Here is a 25,190-nt window from a genome sequence, read left to right as displayed (position 1 = left end):
CAAGGTCATTTAATGCACAATACACCACCGAGAGTGTAAACAGCCGTGCCATTCAAGCAGTGCTAAAGGGTGTTTCAGCCACTCTAAAGGCCAATTTTGTGGCGTGTACAAAGGCCCCTTGGTTAGAATTAGGATGTGGCAGGGATACCGTTGCACTGTAACTGGTCAGGCTCTTTGACAATCTGCCGGCACCCTCTAGGACACAGCTGTCACCTTCTCACCAGAGGAAGTGAGACAAGTAGGCATAGGGGAAAAAGCCAAAATGACTGTTTTAAGTGGTCTCTCATTTCTCTTTCCTCCCCGAACATAGAGTCCCTTCTTTGGAAGACATGGCGGGGTCCTTTCATAATTTAAATGCTGCTTTCTTGTGTAATACAAAAAGTTTGGAACTTATTCATAATTGAGTTTAATTGAAAGTAAGATTTGAATGCAGTCACTGGAACATCAAACCGCTGTGAATGGCACTTGAACTCATGGAGGAATTTGGAGGAAGAAGAGATCAAACAGATGGGAACCGGGGGTGGGGTAATTAAGAAAGATGAATTTAACAACAAATATATTACACATCATGATACAAAATGTTATAACGTTTCCCCTGGTATTTTCTTTTAACCGTTAACTATTTCTTGTAGTGCAAACATGCAACATCCTTCTTAAAATAAGATTGTATTAAGTTTTTTCTTTACGAATCATAAAATTAAGGATTCAGAGTCCAAGATGATACCTATGATGTGGGAAACTGTACATTCAAGAAGTTCTAGCAACAGCTAATTGGAAGCGGTTATGTTATGCAGTTAGAACTTAGACACTGAATGAAGCTGATTTCTGTCATACTCCTTGGAGGGGAATAATTTCTGAACAACACATGGTACCAGGAATAAAACAAACTACAAGGACAAGGACATCCTGAGACAGGGAAAATGGAGCAATTAAAAGGCCTCCAGCCAGGGGCTATGCTCTCCAGAAGTGCAGGGAACAACCAGACAATGCCTAACTAGAACTTCCCTCAGTATCAGCAATAATTGTTGCCAGCAAGAAGGGAGAAAGTCAGAAGGCAGTTTTATCTCTGAGAATAAGAGCGTATGAAACACTTGATGTTATTAAGCATAATCACTAAACTCAGACAGAGGAAGCTAATTACAAAACTATATTGTCAAGATTTGAGAAGTTTGGCATTCTACATAAAAAATGAAACACATGAAAGTTACTTTTTAAAGCAAAGAGAACCAAATGAGAGAGAAACCAAATGAGAGAGGCAGCTTTGGGTTTGATCTAAGACTGAAGAGCCACTGTGATGATTGGGATCTGAGACAAAAACCTCAGAGAGACTTCTAAGTCCCAGAATTAACACTTTAGAAGGCAATGCGAATTACTAGGGACTCCAAAATCTACAAAAGAGGGCAGAGCCAGAAATGCATACAAAACTCACACTCAGAATCCACAGGAGCTGCACATGTCATGGCAAACACCACAAGCCCTGAGACAAAACTTACCATTTGGATTAAAAGACACAAGACTGCAGTGGATTACTTTACTTTGCAAGAAGTATTGAATTCACATAAAAGACCTGACATGCCCAACAAGCAGAGATGCAGGGGCAGTCAGAACTTATTTATCTAATGTGTGCCAGAATTTGAAGTTCTTAATCAAGCCTAAATTCCATTTAGTCAATTCATGTTCTGCAAGGTTATGGAGAACAAATTGGGACTCATTGTACGGCACATCCTAAATCAGGCATTCTTTAGTGTTCCCTTTGACAGGACATCAAATAGGCCCTGACTGAGGAAGGTCCATAAATACATGTTCAATATTAAGACTATAAGCATAAATTTAGGAACAACCCCACCTGCTTTGCATGTATAAGTCACTTGTATGAGGGTTTCGTGAACTGGGCACATAGTTAAATTAAAGGATTTTATTGAGGTTTAAGAAGTTAAATGCCCAAATCCTAGTGACTTTCAATTCCCTTTGGCCCTTATGAAAATCCCAGGACCATGCAATCCTCTTCCCCCCCGCTGCAATCTGAAAGTCAGGGGACCTTTTTTAGAACTGGTGGGGAAAAAGAGTAGTGGCTCCTTTACCGTCCCCCTGCCTCATGATTTTGAAGTAGGTGATTAGGTGAGGGAAGAATCACCTTAATAGATGAGCAGGTCAGCAGGGCTTAGTTAAACCACTGGTTGACCCAGGGGTAGGGAAATGGGTAAACCCTTCCATGCAACTTTTTCTTTGCTCCTGTTTTCAGGGTAATTTAAGAGAGACAAGGCTGAATGTATCTTAATAGATAAAGCAGCAGCTACATCCTTATTGATATCTTTAAGTAAAATATCATTGATTAGTCGTACTCTGACATGCCATACTGAAAACGATGGTGCAAAAGTTCAAGTAATTTCTGTTGCACTTTAGGATAGTAAAAATAAATGAGTATCATGCAATGCACACTAACAATGATTTTATTTTCTTTATGTTATGTTCATTTTAAACAACACTTGCTATGTAATATTGCTATGTACAGCATCACTCTGAGTCTGTAAAATTCATTTTAAAATGGATACAAGTGTTTTATTTCAGCACCTCACTGCATGGTATAAATACTGTGTCACAATTATCTATAAAGAGATACAGCTTGATGAGAATAAATTCATTTGATGCTGTCATCAAAAATATTTTTTAGATTTAAAAAAAGGCTTTAGTCCATGTCAGGGACTTAAATTACTTAATTTTGTTCTTAAAATAGAAACAAAAAAGAAAAAAACTCTTAAGGAATATTTTTCCTGCTCTGTAGATTACGGGTCAGACACAATATATGAATTGAAACTTTTCTGTCCAAAACTGAGATCCTAAACTGACAAACCAGCATAAGTGCATTTTTGCTATATATTTTAAATAACTCCAATATGAAACTCGGAGCATCTATAGTTAATTAGTAAACTAAATAAATAGTGAAGGCTGTATCCTACAGTACTGTCGTGCATGATTGCACTGAGGTTGTTTTGAAAAATTTATCAAAAGTTTTGCCCAGAGTTTTCTAGCTGAAAAAGAATCACAAAGGGCAAAGTGTCTTTTTCTACAGACTCATACTTACATGAAGAGTTGACTGATTTCAGCAGCTTTACAGGCAAAAGGTGGTTTCACAAATCCTAATGGACTTACTCAGCTTTACAGGCAAAAGGTGGTTTCACAAATCCAAATGGACTTCCTCCCCTGCCTATGGTGTGAACAAGAGGACTGCCTGTATAATTTTTTATAGCTACCACTTCTTCTGTTAGCTAGAAATCGACTAAATATACACTGCAGCACCAATTTTAAAACTTTCCAATTAAATTAGGCACCCAAGTCTAGCAGCTGGGTTCTCACCCAAATCTGTGTTTTAGATCTGTAAGTGACAATCTGAGCATCCAAAGCGATCTCCCTGTGAAAGGAATACAAATAGTTTTCTCAGCTCTGAATGGAAGAAAAATGAACAACCTACAATAAAGGCATGACCAGCCTACCCTATCCCGGTTAAGCAAATGCTTTTCAGGATAACAATTTGTATACCACTTCTTAACTAAACAAGACTTAGTTCTTCAGGGTTTTCTATAATTTCTTTCTTCAGTGATGGCAAAGCGCAGCACAGGATTATAGTCATTATGTAAATATCCTAAGAAATTCAACAACTGACCTCATTTTCTAAGAAGCCGGTTAGATAAGAACAAAACCAGAGACGTAACTGGCCAGAACTGCAGCCCCCCCTATCCTGCCCCCTCCCGATACTTTCTTCGCTGGGCTCTGGCTCCGGAGCTCCAGCAGCAGTGCAGGAGCAGGAGCAGTAATTTGCTGCAGCTGAGGGGAGATATCATCTCATATTTTTGTAGCAGACACACACATCAAGTGGGCAGAAACCTTCATTTTTGGTGGCAAAAAAAATGGAGTGACATTACCCACCCGTCATTATGCAGCTGTACCCACAGCTGCTTGACAAAACTTAATGTCCCAAAATGCCATTCACTCACTGACAAACACAGCTGGAGCTGGAAAGTGCCGAAGGAGGAGCAGAGGAACACTTCCATATGAGATGCAACCCACTCCATTATGGAGTCCCGCCGCCCCCACCCGCCGCCAACTGATAGCACCCAGGGCTTGGGCCCCACTTGCCCACCCATCCTTTTGCTACTTAGAAAGTGATCCCAGTTTTTTGGCCTCAGTAGTGAAAAATAACTGAGGCGGAATTAAGGGGCAATGACCCTTTATGGCCTCTGGAAAGAAGGAGAAGCCCATAAGAACTGCTTTCTTTCAAAGGGTTGTGAGCATACATACAGAAGCCAACCTGTGCATTTTGCAGACACTCTTTGAAGCTTCTCATGTACAGATGAAAAAAATCAGAGGCATAACTACCAGTGTCTCTGGCTAGGCCGGCTGCAGCAGTGGCAGTAGGTGGGCTGGTAGTGGTTGGTATTCTTGCACATCTTCTAAGTGGGTGCCCGGTGTTTGTGTCCATTGCCCAACCCTTGTTACACTACTGAAGAAAATGGAGCTGAGATTAAAATCAGTTTAATTTCCAAAACTGCTCAGTGTCACTTGGCAAGTTTTTGGAAAAGACAGAAAAAGAGCTTAAGTTCTTGCAACGCACAGTCCTCTGCTCTAACTAGAGGTGCACCAAAACATCAGTCCAATATCGGATCGGCACTGATATAAAGAAAACTGGCTCAGAAATCAGCCTGATGTGGCTGTTAACAGTGGCGTACCGAATGGGGGGGTTCAGGGTGGGCCATGCCCACGGGTGCCGGCCGGTGGGGGGGGACCGCCGGCTGGGCCCTCCAGGGGGTACTCAGTCCCCCAGCAGCACTTCTGGTTTCGCTGCCGGCATTTCTGGGCTCGGCGATCAGCTGCTAGGGAAGATCAAGGCGCACGGAGTGATGGAGGGTATGGGGCTGGGACAGGCGCTGCACAGCTGGGGTAGGTTGTGGGACAGAGCTGTGGCTCATCCAGGAGGCATGGGGGGGGGGGTCCCACCTCTATGCGCACCCCGGGAGGGCATGGGGAGGGGAATGTGCCCCCCCCAGATCTGTGCAGGGCAGGGTGGGCTGCTGCTGTGGGCTGGGATCAGAGCTGTGCTGGGCTCATCCTGGTGCGGGCTGTCAGGCTGTGATCGGGGCGCCCAGCCCTGCCCCCCACCAGGAAGAGCCCAATGCAGCCCTGGCCCCAGCCCCAGCCCACAGCAGCAGCCTGCCTGGCCCCATGCAGATCCAGGGGGAACATGCCCCCCCACCATGTCCTCCTGGAGTGTGCGCAGCAGTGGGAGCCGCTCCCCCCTCCCCGCTCCCCCAGATGAGCCATGGCTCTGTTCCCTGCCCCGCCCCACCCTGGCTGGGCAGTGCCTGCCCCAGCCCCTGCCCCAGCTCCACTCCCTCCCTCACCGCAAGGGCTTTTATCTGCCCCCTACGCCCCTTCCCTCCCCTTCCACCACAACACACTTACGAGCTGCATGCAGCAATCCATGCTGTATTGGAAATTGGATCAGTATCAGCCGATGCCTCCTTAAAAATCTGCTGTCAATATCAGCCTCAAAAATCTCTATCAGTGCACCCCTAGCTCTAACTATTATCTAGCACTGATTCTAGTGAAACAACACAGTTATATGGAAACCATGATTTCAGAATAGAATGCAACTGGTGGCCATTAGCTTTTAGATGCCATTAGATATGGGTTTTCCAACAGCAACAGGCATGACAAGCGAATGTAATTGAAAGGTGTTTGTTTACTCTCTTCCCTGTCTACATTTACAATCCAAACATCAATTCAAATCACTCAAATATTGCTCTTTATCAGACACAATGAAGAAAATATTAATTAAAAGCAAATACCTAAGCACATTGTTTTGAAAATTCAGCCCAAACCATGCATTTGTGAACAATGCACATTAAAAAGTTAACATAAATCAAAAATACAATTATAAAACAGGCTATAAACAGGCTATAGATATGCTATCTTTTAAGCATACAAAATGTTATTTATTTTCTTGGTTATAAAGTAGGATATTTCAACCAGATTACAACAAAATTACCACAGGATATTTCAAAAGAAATATTTAATACAAGAAAGTATTTTATAAAATTATATATACATTAGTTTAAAAATTCTGTAATGTAAACAGTAGCTTAACATGGGTTAAAATAATACAAAGACCTTATAGCTGTTTATAGGTTAACATGTTATCTGAATACGGTATATACAAATATACCTCTTTAGAATTAACGGCATTGTGCCTACAGCTGTCCAACAAACACAGAAGGGAAATTCAGCTTCCTGAGCTGCCAAAAGGTTGGTCCCAGATAATAGGGTAATTAATTTTATCCAGTACTACGGTTTCTTAGAAAGGCTTTCAAAATGTGAATTTCTTTTAAAGAGGTTTTTTTTTCCTTTAGATTAATTGTAATCGTATTTTAATTTTTTTTAGCATTTCAAGTTATCCAACATACACATGAAAAATCTCACCACCATAGTTAAACATTTATCATTGACATGGACATTGCTATTAAAATACCAATAAGTAACAACTTATTTCTCACTTGTGACTATATGGTAGATGTTTTTATACACCAAAGACTGATTAAGGTTCATGATGGAATAGCACTATATCAATATAAGTGATCAATTCCTCCTTAAACATTACAGTGAAACGCTTATATGTAAAGTCATGCTAATACTGATACAAAAAGCAAAATTGTTCTTATTAATTAGAGATTTGTATTGACAGCTTTATAGATGAAGTTTCATAAATAATATCAATTATGTGCAACAGGATCATAAAGTGATTTTTTTTAGCCTAGAACATTATCAAAATAAAAAAAATAAAAATTAAAGGATCATGCTATTGTGCCAGAGCAAAAAAAAAAAGAACAAGGTTTACAGCAAATCTAATTTCTTACTAAAAATGTAAAGAAATAACAGATCAATTGATATTTTTATTATCATTTTACTTTACATTGTTTCATGTAATAAAATGCTCTTTTTATGACAATGCACATCTTTAATACTACAAAAACCAATTAAATGCCCAAATATCAGCAAATTAATATTATGTTTTAGTAGGTCAAAAATAATGATAAAAGGAAATGAGAGAGAGACAAGTTAATTTCTGTCACAAGCTGAGTTGATGGAGCTTGAACACATGTCCATGAGAGACTCATTCAAGCACCAGAAGGAAGGTACTGTTCATATGGCTCTCAAGGGAAAAGATCAGTTCTCATCAGAACTCTGATAATCCAGTTTACCCATGTGTCTGAAGCTCCCATTGGAAGAACAGAACACTGAAGTGAAAATCTGAGAGCAGAATTTTCAGCATTCTTCTAAATAACTGTTCCACAGGTTTCCCAGGGTGTTTGGGTAGCAGTAAGTACATCCACAGGTAGTTTGAAGTTTCATGATGTAGCAGTCATAAGAATTTGTTTCAGAAATGTTTGAAATGGCATAAAAAAGGGAAAAAAATTGACACAGTATAAGAAAATATCTGCTATATCAATTTAAAATGAAATTCTTGTAATCTGACTGCAATTTTATTTTGCCTGCTTATATACATTACCATCAGAGAAGTGTTAAAAGCTTCCAATCTATTTCAAATACTTATGTGTCTACAGTTTACAAAAGATGTAATCTCTTAAGATCTCCATTCAGTAATGTGTTATATTTTATTAATTTATTTAAAGATACTTTGGACAAATAAATATTAATTAGTCTAGAGATAGTGACCTAGTGGCTAAAAGGTGACATGTTCCATGCTCCTGCAGTCTTGGCAGGCCATGTATACAGGAAGTCTGTGTGGCTACCAAGAAACATACCCCTGTAAGTATGACAATAGCTTAAAATAGAACCTGCCTCTTGTAGCAACTGGAGTATACTGGAATATACTTGTCTCCAGCTTCTTCAATATTCTTCTGTGCTTCTTCCTTGGTTGTTGTCACTTCTTCTCCTCAAGTGGAAGATAATGTCTGCCCTGCCCCATCCCACCCCACTCCAACATGGGAACCAAGTTGCACTACTACCAGTCCCAACTTTGGCAGTACCCTCTGCTGCCAGACTCCATGCTAGTTCCTCGCCAGACCTGCATGACCTCACACACCAACTTCCTTCACATTAGGAAAACAAGCCAAGACAGAAGAAAACTGGGTCTGTATGGGTGTGTCTACACATGCATTTAAGTGCGACTGAATTTAATGCACATTAGGCAATTTTTGGCAGGTGTCTACACATGCAGGGACTTGGCACTAAAGTTAGTACACTTGGGCTCTTGTACACATGATGCCATTACCATGTACACATGACAAAAATGTCAGTGTGTGGGGCTTAATGGTGTCATGCTGTACACGTGCAGGAGTTTGGGGGGTTTTAAATGAGTTTGTATTGTTGCAAACTAAACTACATCCTAATGTAGCTTAGTTCACAATGTTGCAAATTGCAATGATGCAGCTGTCAGCTCGTCCCCCAGCCACAGGAGAGACAGGCAGGAAAGAATTAGGCCCCTAATCACTTCTGCCTTCAGCAAGTGCCTACTGAAGGTAGAAGCAGCGAGGGGCTTGATCCTTTTTTTTTTTTTTTTTTTTTGGTGAAACCTCCCTGCCTCTCCCATGGCCAGGGGGTGTGCTGCTGGTGGACCAAATGGCCCCTGAGCTGCAGGGGGCCCTAGTCCTTGCCTCTGTGGTAGCAGCACCCCCTGGGGCCACCTAGGTGGGCTGCTAGTGGGCCAGGTGCTGCCCCAGCTCAGGGTCAGGGAAGAGTTGGATTGGGCCACATGCTGCCTCCAAGCTGGGGCAGCACTTGGCCCACTAGCAACCCACCCAGGCAGCCCCAGGGGGCGCCACCATCGAGGGAAGGACTGGGGCCCCCAGCAGCTCAGGGGCCACTCAGCCTTTCGGGAGCTAGCCCTCCAGCTGCAGGCAGACTCCACTGGGAAAAAAAAAGGATTAAGCTTCTCGCCAAAAAAAAAAAAAAGGATCAGCCCATTGCTGTAACAGTGATGAAAAATAAAACCCCTAAATTGAAATGGTGGGATTCAGTTAAAAACTCACCATTTTGATTTAGGGGACATAGAATGTAACCCTAAGGATTAAAACACCCTCACAGTGTACAGGTGCCCCCTGGCACTAAAGTTAGCACCAAGTCCCAGCAGCCCTACCATGTGTCTTTAGTGGCTGGGAAGACCTGGCACTAAAGTTAGTGCCGGATCACACCTACACGTGCGTTAATACACTATAACTAATTGTGCCTAAATTTGATACCTGCATTTGCAGGTGCAATTAGCTTAATTTCACCATTTTAATGTGCATTAAGGGTGTGTATGTGTGAACATGTGCCCGTAATGCGCATTAAATTAGGCTAATGCACATTAACACATCTTGTGTAGACGTGGCCTATGAAAAGTTTTTGGAGCCTGGCGCCTATATTACACAGTGCCCCCAGTAGCAACAGAGGAACCTTGCAAATGAGCTATTACAAAGCTGGAATCCCAAAAGATTAAGAGTTTAATATTTTCTTTATCTAAATAGTATTGAGTCAGTGATACTTCAGGACCAACCTGCAAGGACTAGGACTTTTTAGATCCATGTCTGCATCTAAAATAACACTATATAGATCTTCAGACTGGAAGTATTTGTAAGAAAATATCATCTTTCTAGATTGTTAATAAAAACTGACAGACATTAACATTACTTTATTCAATGCTCACTCTTAAATACATTTATTACTAGCGAGCTGTCCTGAGCCAGTCAATCCTATTAACATTTACATTTTTATTAATTACTGTGACTGTTAGGAATCAGATTTTTATACAAGAAAATGTTTATTTCAAAATGACAAACTCTGCCTTAGTGTATGCATCTTATTCTTGAGCTATAAGAACATTTACTGCCACTAGACCTTATCTCCAAATATTTGACATACTAATCCAATCACAGTAGTTTATGGCTTGTGGTACATTTTGTAAAATGATACAATTTGCTTACAACTAACCTTCAAACAATATGTTTTGTAAACAGGACCAGCTTAGAAATTATTAATCCTGCTAACAATATGTGATTTAACAGACATGTCAAGTTAAGCCTTTGCTGCTGTGTCATTACGCTGCTGCACATAAACCTTGGAATTTGTTTAATGGGAAACTTGATTTGATACAGGATTTAAGTCAGTGCATTTATTTATTTATTTAGCATATGTGGTTTGGGCATATTGTTTCAGTGGAAACCGCATACACTAAATAAATAAATAAATACACTGACTTAAATCCTGTATCAAATCAGGTTTCCCATTAAAAAAGCCATTGCATTACCAGCTCTATAATGAATGGCAGGGTTTCTAAGAAAATGAGATTCTTTAAAACTATAGTCAGTGTTTATCACATTTAAATTGATAAACAATCCTATTTGCAAAAGAAGTGAGACTGTCACCTACTTGCTGCTTCTTAGGAAGTTATTTATTTTGAATTTAATAGAAAAACAGCATTTATTAAATTTTAAAAAATACAAAACCCCTCTATTCAGGAAAGTTTACAGATCGAAGTCCCCAGATAAATTGAAGACTGGGGACTTCCGTTCCCTATGAGCAAAACAGGTACATGTTACAGCCAGGCAGTGTCATAGCCAGTCTTCTTCACTGTCCTACAAGCAGACCACAGTCCTGATGGAACAACCCTGGAGAAGACAAGGCCACATGAGTTTTACACTAACTGCACAGATCATCACATATGACTGTGTAGATGGTTTTTGTTAGTAGTGCTGTGCATGGCTCTCCACCAAGAGCTGGACTGACTCTACTACCTCATTCTTCACTGGTCATCGACAAGCAATTGCTAACAGCCACAAACAATCTGGGTTATATTTCAGAAAAAGCAGTGCTTAAAATTCAGAACTGCACATGATGCAATGTTACATGGTAAAATGCAGAAGTATTTAACAGAACCATTTTTATTTTTACAGTATTTCTCAGCACCGAATACTTTTAAGTGGTTGGGCAAGATTTTCCAAAACATTTAAAAAGAATTAATATTCAGAGAATTAGTATTTATAGCAGTTACTGAAAATTAGGCCTATTAGATAGAAAACAGGTCCTAGATGGAGTGTGATCAGCTCTACCACAATATGTTATGGCACAACTAATCACACTCCAGGATATCTACTCCATGGATGTCTAACTGGTGCACATTTCTGGGAGCAGTGTGGGGCTAGGGCTGCAAGTGCAAGGTGAGGGGGAGGGAAGGGGGAAGTTTCAGCCTTCTTTTAAATAACTTCAGCCTTCCTGAACTTCAGCCTTTCTTTGCACCTGCAAGGAAATCCTTTGTAGAGGGATTCCCCTGCAGGTATCCCCGCTGCACAGGGACTGTCTACATGCAGGGAATCCCCACTTGTAGGCAGGGGCCCTGAAGCCCCGACTTTCCCTGCTTACCCCTGGAGGGGATACATCTGGGTAAGCAGGAAAAACAAGGCAGGTACGCTCATGGATTCAGGAGCCCAATCCTGCGTAGGAATTCCTGGGGTGTGCAGGGCTGGGGCCCTTAAGCCGGTGAAGCCCATGCCTCAGGGCAGACAGAGACCACAGGCAGCTTCATGCTGTCCATGTTCTTCCATCATAAACAGACATAGGCCAGAACACAGTGTCCTAATCTATTACCACCTTCTGTTATGGCCACAAATATGAGCATCTGTGGTACACTAGAAGGCATAGATGTGTGCTTGCTTTCACTTTATGCCAACCTAAACATTTTTATGATGGCACAAAAGTGACGTCTGTTTCCATGTCTAAGGTATTTCAACATGACAAATATTTAGGCATCCAAATGTACAAGACACATCAGAAAATCTTGGCTGGAACTTAACAAATCTACTCTGGTTCACTTTACTCATTTGAGTATTTTCACTGAGCTCAGTGTTACCCGTGTGAGTAATGTGAGCAGTCTGTCTCTGAACATTTTTGTTAAGACCACAGGTTCAGTTACTGTCCATTCTTTTTATACTGTGTTACTTGTGAAATAAATCTACCCAACTATTTTCTTAAATTTTATTAAGAAATCAGATGAGAATAAGTGGGTTAATAACTGCAGCACGTTACAATATATCTCGTCACAAAATTAAAGTTCTATGCACATTGTAATCTTAGCATATATAGTTAACAGGGAATAATTTATATTCTGTAAATGAGTCCATTATTTTTTGCATTATCTATATCCATATATTAAAATTATGAGGGGGAAAATAAGCAGGAGAGATAATTTAAGAGCCAAATATATATAGAGAGAGCAAATTTCCTGCAAATAACAAAAAAAGAAACAGTTTTAAAAATATGGATTGTACGTATTATTCTATGTTTAGCATGTGTGCCTCTGCTAAATTAATTTCCTTACCATTTGCAGCTTTCCAAAGAAGGGGGGGGGGGGGAAAGGCTGTACACTGCGAGCTATTTTTTGAAGTTTAGTAAGTCTTCATGTGGCAAATATACAAATCCAACTGCTCCACAAATGAATCTACGCAATGTAGATTTTCAGCTTAATCTATAATTCAATATCACTAGACAAAATTAGGTGCATAAATTACAGCTCACACTCCCATGACCATGTAAGGCTCCTATGACCTTTGAAAGAAATGGACTCTAAAAATGTTTTCAAAGGGGAACTTTCATTCATTGCTAAAATCTTTTTTTTATCAAAGACATACTTTAAATATCAGCAACGCATCAAATTAAGGAGTCTGGAGAACCTTGAGTCTGTAGCCACCTTACATTTTTTTAAAAACAAACACGTACCCTACCATGTGCAGACATCAACATTAACTTGTCCCCTAATACAAGACAAGACTACTGGTCCTTCTGATAAGCTGTCCTTTGGGATTTTTTTTTATAAAGGAATACTTTTACTGATGTGAAAAAGATATTGCAGTAGCAGACAAGATTGCTAGTGATTGAGAAGCAAGATTTCATTTCTTTTACATTCTTCTTCTTTTGGCCTCATGATCTGAAATATCTGTCTGCAACTTTTTGCCATTTCCTATCATTCAGTGCAATGTACACAAGGTACATTTCAATATTACCGTTACAGAACTCACTGATTACACTTAATCTCCAGTTCTGCAATCATTACATTAGTCTTTATTCAGCTGAGTAGTTCTATTGAAGTCAACAGACTACTTACGTAACAAACACAGAATAGGGGTCCCAGTTGGTTAGATTTTTAAATAAAGCTTTATATTGGGAAAAGTGCATTGATAATCAGTGGTTTATATTCCTGAAAGGAAAAATGTTTTTTTTAATAATTGCTAATGTGGACAGTGCAAAAACAAAATATACTGATTTATGGTAAGTACAGATTATCCAAACAACTTATGAGATGAGAGTTGTTGTGGTCCAAAGGAATGCCAAAATACAGTCATTAGAAAATCTAAATGTATATTGGTTAAGATTTTATACAGAAAAGAAGATAACTAAAGTGTAATTTACTGCCTACGGCAGTGCAGCTAATGGATGCTGAACTGGATTCCAGTTAATCCATATCAGGACTTCCATCACTTGTAACAATTAACCCCCCAATTTTCTTACTTGCTCTCACAGAACCATTTCAGGTCACTTAGAGGTAACGGGTGACAGGCACTTTCATATGAAGCAATTCTTTGTAAGCATCATTTCAGGTCTTACAAAGCAGTGGTAAGAATGCCCGAACATCTGCTTATTTTAATGTAGAGAGATTGTTCTATAATACATCAAAAACAAATCAATAACAGAACATAGCCCGTTGCGAGAAAGCTCTACTTTGTACTGTGTTAATGCCATGTTTCCTTTTGCATTAAAGCTCTTGAACTGATTTGTTCAAGTTGTTTCATGTTGCCTCTTACCTTTCAACAAAAACAACATTTCATTAGAAAATTATGAGAATCTCTGATTTGGCAGAATTACTTTTCGCAAGTGAGAGCACCTGGGAATATCTAATTAAACATATACAAAAGATTTTTTTTGTCTTCTACAATATTCTTCCGCTGCCATTTACTTTCTCAAGTTTCTGAAACCCTCTTCTGTGCATCAAAGACTTTTAGTCGTTTTATTTCCAAAAAGTAATGGGCTAGGGAGGCTTTTGAAACAACTTTCTGGCAAATACTGGGAATGTCTACACATTCATTAATGTGCTGTAATTATGGCACATTAAGCTTAGTCCCTGTAATTACAGGGACTAACTTAATACACCGTAATGGGCGCTCCAGCACATTAGTACCAGTGCACACTTTTTTGTGATGCTAATGTGCAGTAGATTAATTATACTGCGCATTAGCATGGATTTTGCCTGTCACACTACTGGGCAGTAGCATTAGTCTACCGTGCTTGAAGTGTTTCATGCAGACTGAATAGTGATAAGTATAGTTGTGCTTGTAAAGAGAAAAAAAACCTTAGCATTTTCCTGACATGATGCTAACAGATCTCAGGAACATAAAAAGATGATATGAGGGTAGATGAGAGAGATTCTACAAAACAAACAAAGGATTCATAGTAGCAGAGGAGAAGATAAGAACAAAGGAAATATGTACTGTTTTACAAAACAAAGGAAATGTATATCAATTTGCTGAGGCTCTAGTGAGCAGCCCTCATATTCCTTTGGGAAATGACTGCTGCCTTCAAAAGTGACCTATCTGATCAGAATGATGAACCTTGGTATTGAGCGTCTCTTTTCAGGAATTAACTTGAAGCACCTGTATTCTCCCAAGGAGCTTATATAATCAACAGTGCAGGATGGGAAGAAATCACAGGACTGTTTAAAGTACATGGTGCTGGTGTTCACAGTTATGAAGTCAGAGGTCACCACTTTGAGGCTCCAGATTCCGTGGCTCTCTTTGATGGCTCCGTGATAGCTTTGGAAAGCGGGTAGTCACCCTTGAGCGACTGCCTTTATTTACTGGTTCTCCACCAGGTTGAATATCACTAGGAAAAAGAATAAACACAAGAACAAGTTCATTTTATATGAAAATTAGCCTGTCGCTGGTCTGAATATGGAAAAAGCAGATGTTATGAGAACCTGGCACAAGGTTGCAAACTACAGTACACATCCTTAACTACATAGACTTGTATTATTTATACTGCTATCTGGAATCTGAATTACAAGTGTGATCCTGTAAAATATGAGGACAAGTAGTATTTATGGGAGACTGCAATTCCAGCATTTTGAAGTGATAAACACAGGCAAACTGAGCAAGAGCTTGGATGATGCTTCAGTTAACATTCTTCTAATTATGGATGCATGTATCATCATGTGATGAAGCACATTAGTAATACATCCCTGTTGGGAACTCTTGAGTCTGTTCTGACCAACAACAGACTGTGATCTTACATGAATGAGCTTTCTGAAAAAAATTTACTCAGAATAGTCTATATTCAACAACAAGCAGTAACAGAAAATTCTGCTGACCTAGATGTCATTGCTATAGAGTCCTTGGAAAACTACAGTAGGAAGAGATAACGTTGTACTTTTACCATGCTTTTAGAGGACACTACGGGTGTGTGCAGACGAGCATGGTTGTGCGGTATGTGGCACCGCAGACATGTTTGCAGTATCACACACCACACAGTTTGGTGCTCTCTGTGCTACAAAGGCGCGCTACCTGAGCATGCACTGCACCATTTTTTTCCCCCCCAGGGGTCAAAAAAACCTGCACAAAAAAACCCACCAGTGCATCACATGCTTGGGCAGTGACAGCTGCTGAAAAGCAGAACCAGGCCACCTGGAGCCACACTCCACTGCCAGCCAGGCTCTGCATGGCACAATCACCGCACCTGCAGCCCCAAGAGGCCCCCAGGACCCCAGATAAGGCTGCTGGGTCTAGCACAGTGCTGGCCCCAGCATCCCCTACCGCCCCTGGGGTAACTTGCTGCAGCCAAAGCGTGCATGGCACGGGCATTCCCCAGGGACAAGCAGCTGCAGTGCAATGTGCGCCGCTCCTAGTTGTCCCTGGGGAATGAAACATTCACGCACATCTGCACGCACCCTACATGAGTACATTTTATACAACTCAACAAACATCACTTACTAGCATTTCGGAAAAAACAGGTACTTGTATCAACATTCAGTGCGAGTTGGAGAGTTGGTCTTCTGTAATACTTGTTATTTTAGGTAAAAATTATATAGTTCTAAAGCAAATAATGAATTCACTCCCTTTTCTTTCCAGTATGACATTTACCTCTGCATAGGCAGATGTAAACTCAAGTCCCACTTCAGCAGTAATTTGAGGGGTTAATTAATGAGATCTAGTTAAACATGCCTTGTACAAGTCCTATATATAGGTGCATAATTAACTCTCAGAGGCAGAGTACTTTAGCAAGGTAAGACAATAGCATTTCATATTGGCGGTGGTAACCATTGGTTTTTAACTCTCATAAATACTAGGGGTGCACCAATAGAAATTTTTTGGGGCTGATACCGATAGCTGATTTTAAAGGAGGCATGTCAGCTGATACCAATCCGATTTCTGATACCAGCCCAGCAGCTTGGAGAGCTGCTTGCAGTTAGTTAAGTCTGGTGTGGTGAAAAAGGAGTGGGGTGGGAAGGGGCATGGGCGGGGGGGGGAGCGGGGCAGAGCAAGTCCCCTGTAGTGAGAGGGAGGAGTGGGGCTGGAGCAGGCGTGGGACAGAGCCACAGCTCATCTTGGGGGCATGGAGGGGGGCAGCTCCCACTGCTGCGCTCTGCTCATCTGGGAGCCACTCGTCCAGTAGCTTCCGCTGCTGTTCCCGCTGCTCATACAGGACGGCATGAGGGAGGGGGTGACCCTTATCAATGCAGGGTGGGGTGGGCTAGGTTCAGTGCTGCTCAGAGCTCTTCCTGGCCCACTCTGCCCTGCCCTGCGCAGTTCCTGGGCCACAAGCCCCATGCCCTCCCACACTAGCGGCAGGAGCCACCGGATGAGCGGGCGAGCACCGGACTGGTGGCTCCCAGATAAGCCGCCTCCCCACTCCCTGCACCTCCTGGATGAGCCACACCTTGGTCCCACGCCCACCCTGCCCTGGCTGGGCAGCACTTGCCCCACCCCAGTCCCACTCCTCCATCAGCATGGGGCCTTGCCCCACCATGCCCCTTTCCTCCCACCACACCAGACTTACCAGCTTCATGCAGCTCTCCAAGCTGCCAGACCATGTCTTGCTGCCTATATGCTGTGCTGCGGCTGCGTGCATGCACGGGCATTTATTGGCCAAATCAGGCTGATTTCCAAAACAATCAATTTTCTTTATATCGGTGCTGATCCAATATCGGACGATGTATCAGTGCACCTCTAATAAATACTATTGTCAATATTCCCCAACATAATGGGAAAATAGCTGCAGGAAATACCCTGCCAAAGTAAACTGCAAAATTGTAAATGTTAGCAGAAAATGAAAATGCTTTTAAAACTAGAGTTCAGAGCTTCATAGTTGTGCAGTTTCTTAGTAGAATGTTTTGAAGCAGCCTTGGGTTTGGAAAAAGTCTTAAGTAAATATACTGATTTTAACTAAAGTTCACTAGAGCTCCTAATCCAGTACTTATTCTTTCTGTGCAACCAGAAATCCTTTACAGGGAAAAAAATGCATAATATTTTCATCAATCATAATTCTTTTAGTAACACACTTGTTCCTCCTGTGTAATACCAAGATTTACTAATTGTACATTTATTTCTTTTCCTGCTTAGCAATAAAATCAAGCTTACTTTTTGGTAGCCAAAGACAAATAGATTTCCATTACCATACTTCTAGACTTTATGATTTTTATTTTGTAACACAGCAGTGCTACTTATGTAGCTGTGGGGAAGTCTGATAAATAACACTAAGTGCGTATGGGAAAGATCCTACTTTCTAAATCAACTTCAGTTTCAACTTCATTTTATTTATATTATTATATCTGTCAAAAGAGAGAATTTGGGGACTAGATTAAATGACCTTGTGAAGTCCCTTCCAGTCCTACGATGATATTACTATGATAGTATGACTATGATATTACTTATTATTTTCATGGTGAATATTTTTTAAAGCATGATGGGATTCTGATATGTGTAGGCAGAACATGGATGAGAGCTTCTTAAGATTTGTAAGTGGAATAAAAAGTACATAGTTATTGAAAGGTGTAAAGATCTACAAAAGAAAAGAAATAAACCCTTTTCCTTTGGCAGGCTTTTTTCATCCTAAAGATTACCCATGTGATCACTTTGCTAGGATTCACTTTGCCAGTAAGATGGCCATGGCTGACACTACTGCCAGGACTGTTCTGCTAGACAGACAGCTAGTCTATGCTGTGTTTGAAAACAAAGTTTTGTGTACAATTACTATAACCCAGTGTTTGCCTTATTACAAGTGTCTTTTAATACACAAGCTCCTCCTGCTGGCAAGTTCATGAAATAACATTAGTGTTGGTCCAATGGGAAGCAAATTGCCCTTGCAGAAAGAAAAAAGTCCTTTGAAAGAAAGAAAAAAGTGTTCAAATGGTACAAAATAGGTTTTCCCAAAATAAAAGTATCACAAGGACCCTGCCTAGGGAGTAGGGCTGGATTACTGGGGACATCACTAGAACGTTATCAAGAACACCAAAAGATGAGAATGAAAAATAAAGGTCAAATTTTGTTGTCGGTAAATCTATAGTAACTCCATTGACTTTTAAGTGAGTTATTCCAGATCTACAGCAGTGACCAGAAATAGAATCCCAAATCATCTACCTCAATTAATTTTCTAACATTATTTTTAAATCTAAAAATTTAATTAAATCTTTTCTTAAAAGAAAAGAATACACAGCTTTTAAAGCATAATATATGAGAGAGGAATTGGATTTCCACCCATCCAGCATCCTTTTCTATGGAAACAGCCACAAGCAGCTGAAATTCAATTTCAGCTGCTGGTACCCAGAACTGCTACCATGGAAACAGATGGTGTATGGGCAAAAATAAGTTAAGAGCCTTAAAAAGTGTACATTAAATTAAGCACACATGCACACACACACACACACATTTCCCATAAGTCCACCCAACTTCCATTTTTGCTGAATCTGGATGGAAAGTATCCAAGAGTGAAGCATCTCATTTGTGTATTTTAGCTGCAAGCTGCCTGTTGTGCAGGTAAAGCTCCCTATCACGGTAATCCTCAGTTCCTCTGCCCTTACACTGGACTCTGTAGCTACAGTGAGTGATCTCTGTTGGCCTCAAGTGGCCCCCACTTCTGGGTTATGGAAGAAATTATAGGGCCTTCTCTCAGTAGAGGGAGTCAGTCTGGAATATCACTTGTCTAGAAGTCACTCCTTTCAGAGGCAGCCAGTGGAAGGAGACAACAAAAGGATTTATTACAAAACAAGAACAAGCATAAGAAACCAGTAACCGCATATTGTGAAACAGATTTGTAAGAGTAAAAAAACAAAAGAAGATAGCAGAACATTGACCTGTTCTTACCCTGCACCTTCAATTCAAAGATGCAGGAAACCCTTCCTATCAGGACTTCCTGCATTCCCCTGTCAGCTGATTTTACCCAGCCTGCTTGGCTGTGGGACTCAGCCCCTCCCTTGTACCTGGGAAGAATGAAGACTAAGCCATGCTCTTTAGGCAGGCTTAAGTACCTTTTCCAGTCTGGCTATTAACATATGTCACCATTCAATTTCCAGGGGGGCTCACACTATGCCATTAACTTCCTGACTCCCAAAGGTGCATATTTACCAGATTATAATCTTGCATACTTTTTAGACATGTAGATTTGTAAATCTGATGTGCTCTCTCTCTTGTATGGTAGTCTGAGCAGTTAGGTGTTAGGCTTCTTTTAAAATGTAAATATAATATCATAGCCTGGCCAGACCCAGGCTTCCCCCTGCCTCTTAGCTCACAAGCAGGGAGAACCAATAAACAAACCCAGTCAAATGCTAATTCTCAGCCATTGACTCTTCTAAGTGTGAACAGCTGTGGGCTGTTCAAGTTAATCACTACCTTACTAACACAACTATAGCTGAAATATAAAGATACCTCAAAATTACATTTATATCAAATACTGAAACACACACAGTTATGAGGACAATAAAACTGAACACAGCTTTGCAATAAATCAAATTAGGAATCAAACACCACAAGACTTTACTGTTAGCTCTGGATTTAGGACCCAGATGCCTTGTTCCCGGGTGGAGTTGGGGGGAAGGTGACCCATCCTCAGACAGACTGCAACCTTTCCATTCGACACTAGGCAAATTTATTGATACACAGTGATAACAGAAAAGAATACAAATATTCAAGCAATTGTATATACTACCAATCCTAGGGCTGTCATCAGAGTCAGGATACATCTGGCCAAGATGCAGGCTTCACTCTGACGCTCTCTCTTAGGTGTCGGATGTCAGCAGCCTGGAGGTGGGATGCCAAGGCCCACACCCCTGTCCATGTTGGCTTCGGGGACCCCTCCCAGGGATGGAGACCCTTTTCAGGGACTCTCAACCCAGGCCCTTTCTTGGAGCCTCTCTCAGGGAGGTGGAGAATGGGGAGGGACCCTTTGTTACTCTCAAGTCTTTGCTGTTGTATTTTCTGTCCCTCCTGATGACTCTTGATGATTTCATCTGTGGCTATCCCTGATTGCTCTCTCTCTCTCTGCGGTCATCACACTGTCTAGGTCCTATTCCGTCAGCATATTCTAAGCCCATCACATGCACACCCTTCCCAAAACAGGAATTTTAGGCCCCCCTTTTTGGCCTTGCCATGTTATGGAACGGTGTGGTACATGCCCCCACTTTCCCGGGCTGTGTGTGTTGTGGCCTTGTTGTGTTGGACCGCCTGTCTGCTTCTGAAGACTCAGAAAACTGTGTATGAGACCCAGGATTTTAGAAATTATTTCACCCCTTCTGTCCATCCTGAACCATTCTAATGCATATATATAAATACCTATAAGCCAATTTTCAAAAAGCAAACCTCAAATACCATTTCTAAGCCATCATATACCTGATTTGAGACAATATCCATACATGCCATGCAGCAACCCTTCAAAAGTAAATTTATCTTGTGATGCCTCTGTGACAGTGGCCTAGCCAGTATATCTGGCTAAGCAAAGTAAAAAAATCAATGCAGTGGAATATTTTCTATTATTTTTGGCTCCGCATACACACAATGCTTGACATTCTCCCTTTTTAATTTATCTTTTTCTATAACAACACATTATCTGATATTTTCTAGTTAGGATAAATTTTTTGCTAAAAAGTATCACTTATCTATTAGTGGAAGTTAATCAGAATTAAAACAGGATATGAACTGAAAGAGGATTAAGCTAAACTGGTAAAAAGACATATGGTGATCCCAGAATTGTTATTTTGGAGTAATTGTTGCAACTATCTGGTGGAGACAAGACCTTACTTTCTAAGTTCAGAGTTTAGAGAACCTTCATTAGGCTGGCTCATTTTCATATGCAGTTCCTTCTTTCTTTCATCACCTCTTTAGCCTTTACATAAGGTATTTTAAAAGCTAATCCAGGTGGGAATTAGATATCTCCCTGGCACTGCCTTAATCAAAGAAATATGTTCAAATACTCCAGATTCTGGTTCCCAAGTACAGTCTTCACTTGTCTGAGTCACAAGATGAATGCATCCTGCTGAGATGATCAATTTCTTCTTCCCATCGGGTCATTGTTTTAGCTTGTAAGCATTCCTGATTACTGTGCCCAGCATTTGTTTGGCTTCCAATTCAGCTTCATTGATTTTGTCATGGTGTCAAGTTCTGCCTGAGGTGCATCTGTAGAGAACAGCTTATGATAACTGCTCTTTTTTAATGAGCTTCTGATTCACTGGTAGTTTCCCATACATTGGGCCTTGTTTGTCAAATTGTTAGCTCTGCTGTGAGTGGGGTTTTTTTCCCATATGTGGTTATCTGAATTGCACTGTTCGGGTTTTTGGCAATGAGAATGCTTGTGTGAAGATGTCTGCCTTCCACTTCACACAGTCTATCTTATCTTGAAGTTTTAAGTATTACAAAAACTTAACAAAGCAACAGGGTTGGCAATAGAACCATCTTTTTACTGATCTAGGGCTTGAATCTTTGGAAGCACTAAACCCCTTTATCAGGAGTTAATCTTAGTGGGTGTGTAATGCTATTCAGGATCAGGTCTTGAGGACCTGATCCTGATGTACATGCATATGTAAATCTCAGCAACAAATAATGATTTCACTTTTGCTTTAGCTCTTATCTACAATATGTATTTTCATCTAAAATACTTCCCAGCCAACAGAAGGATTAGAATAGCAGATGATATGTTAGTCTTCTTGTCAATGTTTACTGGGGTCAGTAAAACCAGAGAATCCCCAATAGGTGTTTTTTTCTGTAAAATGAAATTATTATAAAGAATACTTTGATTTTTTCCATTTTAATACAGGCTCTTAAGCCACACTGATCACCACAGTATTCCAGTACATCAAGTAGTATGTTATGCAATGTGCAATCTTTCACGTTTGTCTTCTCAGCATATCTATCTATCTATCTATGCCTGCATGCTTGTCCTCTCAGCAACATATATAGTACTTGCACTTGGAATAGAAGGTGCCTAGGCTTGTGATGATTCCTAGGTCCTGGAAGGACTTAGTTCAAAACTAATGACTGGCCTCCAAGAAAGTTCTGGCTCCTGCCAAGATAAGCTTTACTCTAACAGCCAGTTGCACTGTGCCAAAGCAGTGCATTCTTTGGCAGTACTGTGCTATATCTTTAATAGTTGTTTCCTCTTACTGCACTTTTACCCCCAAGATTTTATGTAGTTAATGGATGGAGACAGGATAGTGTGTACAGACATTCACTCACCCAGGAGAAACCCAAAACAATCCTGGTTGTCCCCAAGTTATTCTTCTCCTGGAGAAGAATTTTTACTCTGGGAAAAAAAGCCTGAACGTCTGTACAATCAAGGTTTCTCCTGGGGGAGCAGCGACTCTCCCAGGAGAAACTGAATGTTTCTTTGAGGCCAGAGGCCCTAGACAGAGGTAACATGAAGCGAGGTCAAGCAGACAGATTAATGCCCTATGAAGTGCTCCAAAAATGGCCAAAGCACTCCAACACAAACCCTGGAGGAAACAGCAAGTATTTGTATGTGCTTCACTCTGAAGTGCTTTCAGTTATGTCTGTGTCCTCTATGGAGCACAAAAGGGGGTTGCTCAGTGCTCTGGTATCTTATGAAACTCCACTTTCCCCCCCACTCCCTCCAAGGTGGGAGAGGAAGAAATGGCGGAGACAGGTTGAGCACACAAGAGGATGCACATTGGCATCCCGAGGATGGAGAACAGTTGATTCTAGTAGGGGACCATGGGATCTCTTATTTCCAGGGGGGGCAGGGGGAGAGAGGGGATGTGGGGCTCCCAATTCTGGAGAGGAGTGCTTGGTTGTTCTCAGCAATCTTACATGCCTCTCTTTCTCCAGCACAACGAGACCTGAGGTTGAGACCAGAGCCACAGGACTGAGCAAACTTCAGTCATCCCGCCCTGACTGGAGAGCACACCTCTGCACATCGTTGCACCAATTTTGAAATATTCCAAGGGAGGCGGGGGGGAAGTCTGCATATCTGTCCATGGTTTGAAGTGCTTCAAATTGGAGTGGAATTTGGAGTGCTTCTAATGTACGTCTGTCCAGAAGCCTTCTTTTAAGGTTAGCTGTAAAAATACTGGTGCAGTCAGACAAATAATTGCCTACCACAATTAAATATGAACTCATGGCCAAGAAGTAAAAGACTGTTTCATTTCTATACTACTTTCCTGCACTTCATAATATGCATGGACTTACACAGCTGAATAAATAATTCACAAAAATAAAAATCTCTGTCTGATCACAGAATAATCACAAGCACATCTTCAGCCTTAATTTTGTTATGGTTGTCAGATTCTGTCTTGATTTTTTCATGCTAGAAGTCAATATACCCACCTGTGAGACAGCATTTTTTGCATGAAGAGCAGCTACTTGAATATTTGGGTAATTTTACGTGCCATCCTACTTTGTTTACTTAAGCCTGAAGGTCAGAGCTTGACCAACTGATCAAATAATACATTTAACATTTAAAGATGTGGCCAATCCCCTAAACCATACAATATATATATTTATCTTCCATAACCATAACAACACTCCCTTTCCCCAAGTCAATATCCACAGAAGTCTTATGGTTTTTTTTTTCTTTTCTTCCTTTCAGTCTCTGACAGCTCTTTTATGCTTCAGTCAATGTTAAGCATTTGTGTTTCTTCATTCCCGTATAATAATTCACACCCCCTTTTTCCTCAGAACTCTGCATAATACAACTCTTACTATCTTCTACTCATCTCTGCTTTTAAATTTTAAGTATATTCCAATTTTATTCTTAAGTGTAAGTTCTTAGAACTGGCACTTCCTTTCAATATTCAAAAAAACTGCTCAAACTTTCTGGTTTGGAGGCAGGAGAAGATTCCCTTTTAGCAAATTACAAGAATTTCCATGAGCGTTCTTAACAAGCACCCGTCTCCTTGTTCCCCACAGAGCACGGACTTCTAGACTTGGCAGAACACTGCCTTGATAGGACAACTTTTTTATAACTCAAACTTTCCAAACTTTTTGAAACCAGTCAGTGATTTTAGGGGTGTCACTCTTTCAGGCTTTTGCAACTGTAAAACTTGCAGCCACTAGAAAGTGAGCAATGAGTTCATTACAACTCATTACTCATACGTTGCGGCGTTTTCAAGAAGGTTCAGGCAGAACACTAAGAAGCTATCTGAGAGCTGGCATCCTGTTACTGTCCTCACTGTGGGTGCATCTACACACACACTTTACTGTGGAGTCAACTAATTAGCTCCACAGTCTACATGTGTGTCGCTATCAGGGCACAGTAAATTAACAAACTAACTATCAGGGATAGTACTCCCTTACGGCAGAGTCATTTACTGCGCTGCAATGCCCATGTGGGCAGTGATTGGGACAGAAGCACTTTGAGCCGGGGCAGAGCAGCCCCAAGCTGGCAGCAGGCTTGGGGGGTCAGCTACACGGCTCCACAGTTTTGGCACACTCATGCTCCAGCCAACCCCTCCACAACCCTATGCTGCCACCCAGATGGCCCAGGGCTGTCCTCCCCAGCCCCAGCCCCAGCCCCACCCGAGCCTATTGCCAGCTGTTCTGCCCTGGATCAAAGTGCTGCTGTCCTGGGCACACGTGTAGATGCTGCATCTGGGAGCAGTGTGCTCCAGCACAGACTTGGAGTTTGTGCTGGAAGACCCCTTAGCATCCTAATTA

General features: G+C 41.1%; 1 protein-coding gene across 1 annotated transcript in view; it reads right to left on the bottom strand.

Annotated features, from left to right (window-relative positions):
• Window positions 1-8,930: 8,930 nt before the first annotated feature.
• Window positions 8,931-25,190, bottom strand: part of SNX29 (sorting nexin 29) — a gene marked incomplete at its 5' end in the record, with an annotated part of 446,683 nt that continues 430,423 nt past the window's right edge. Inside the window, one exon of the mRNA XM_025206427.1 lies at window positions 8,931-14,922. Within this exon, the coding sequence (XP_025062212.1) occupies window positions 14,793-14,922 (130 nt within the window). The remainder of the gene's footprint in view (window positions 14,923-25,190) is intronic.

Source organism: Alligator sinensis, unplaced genomic scaffold (genome assembly GCF_000455745.1).
Source record: "Alligator sinensis unplaced genomic scaffold, ASM45574v1 scaffold927_1, whole genome shotgun sequence".
NCBI lineage: Eukaryota > Metazoa > Chordata > Crocodylia > Alligatoridae > Alligator > Alligator sinensis.
This window is presented reverse-complemented; position numbering and strand designations above follow the sequence as displayed.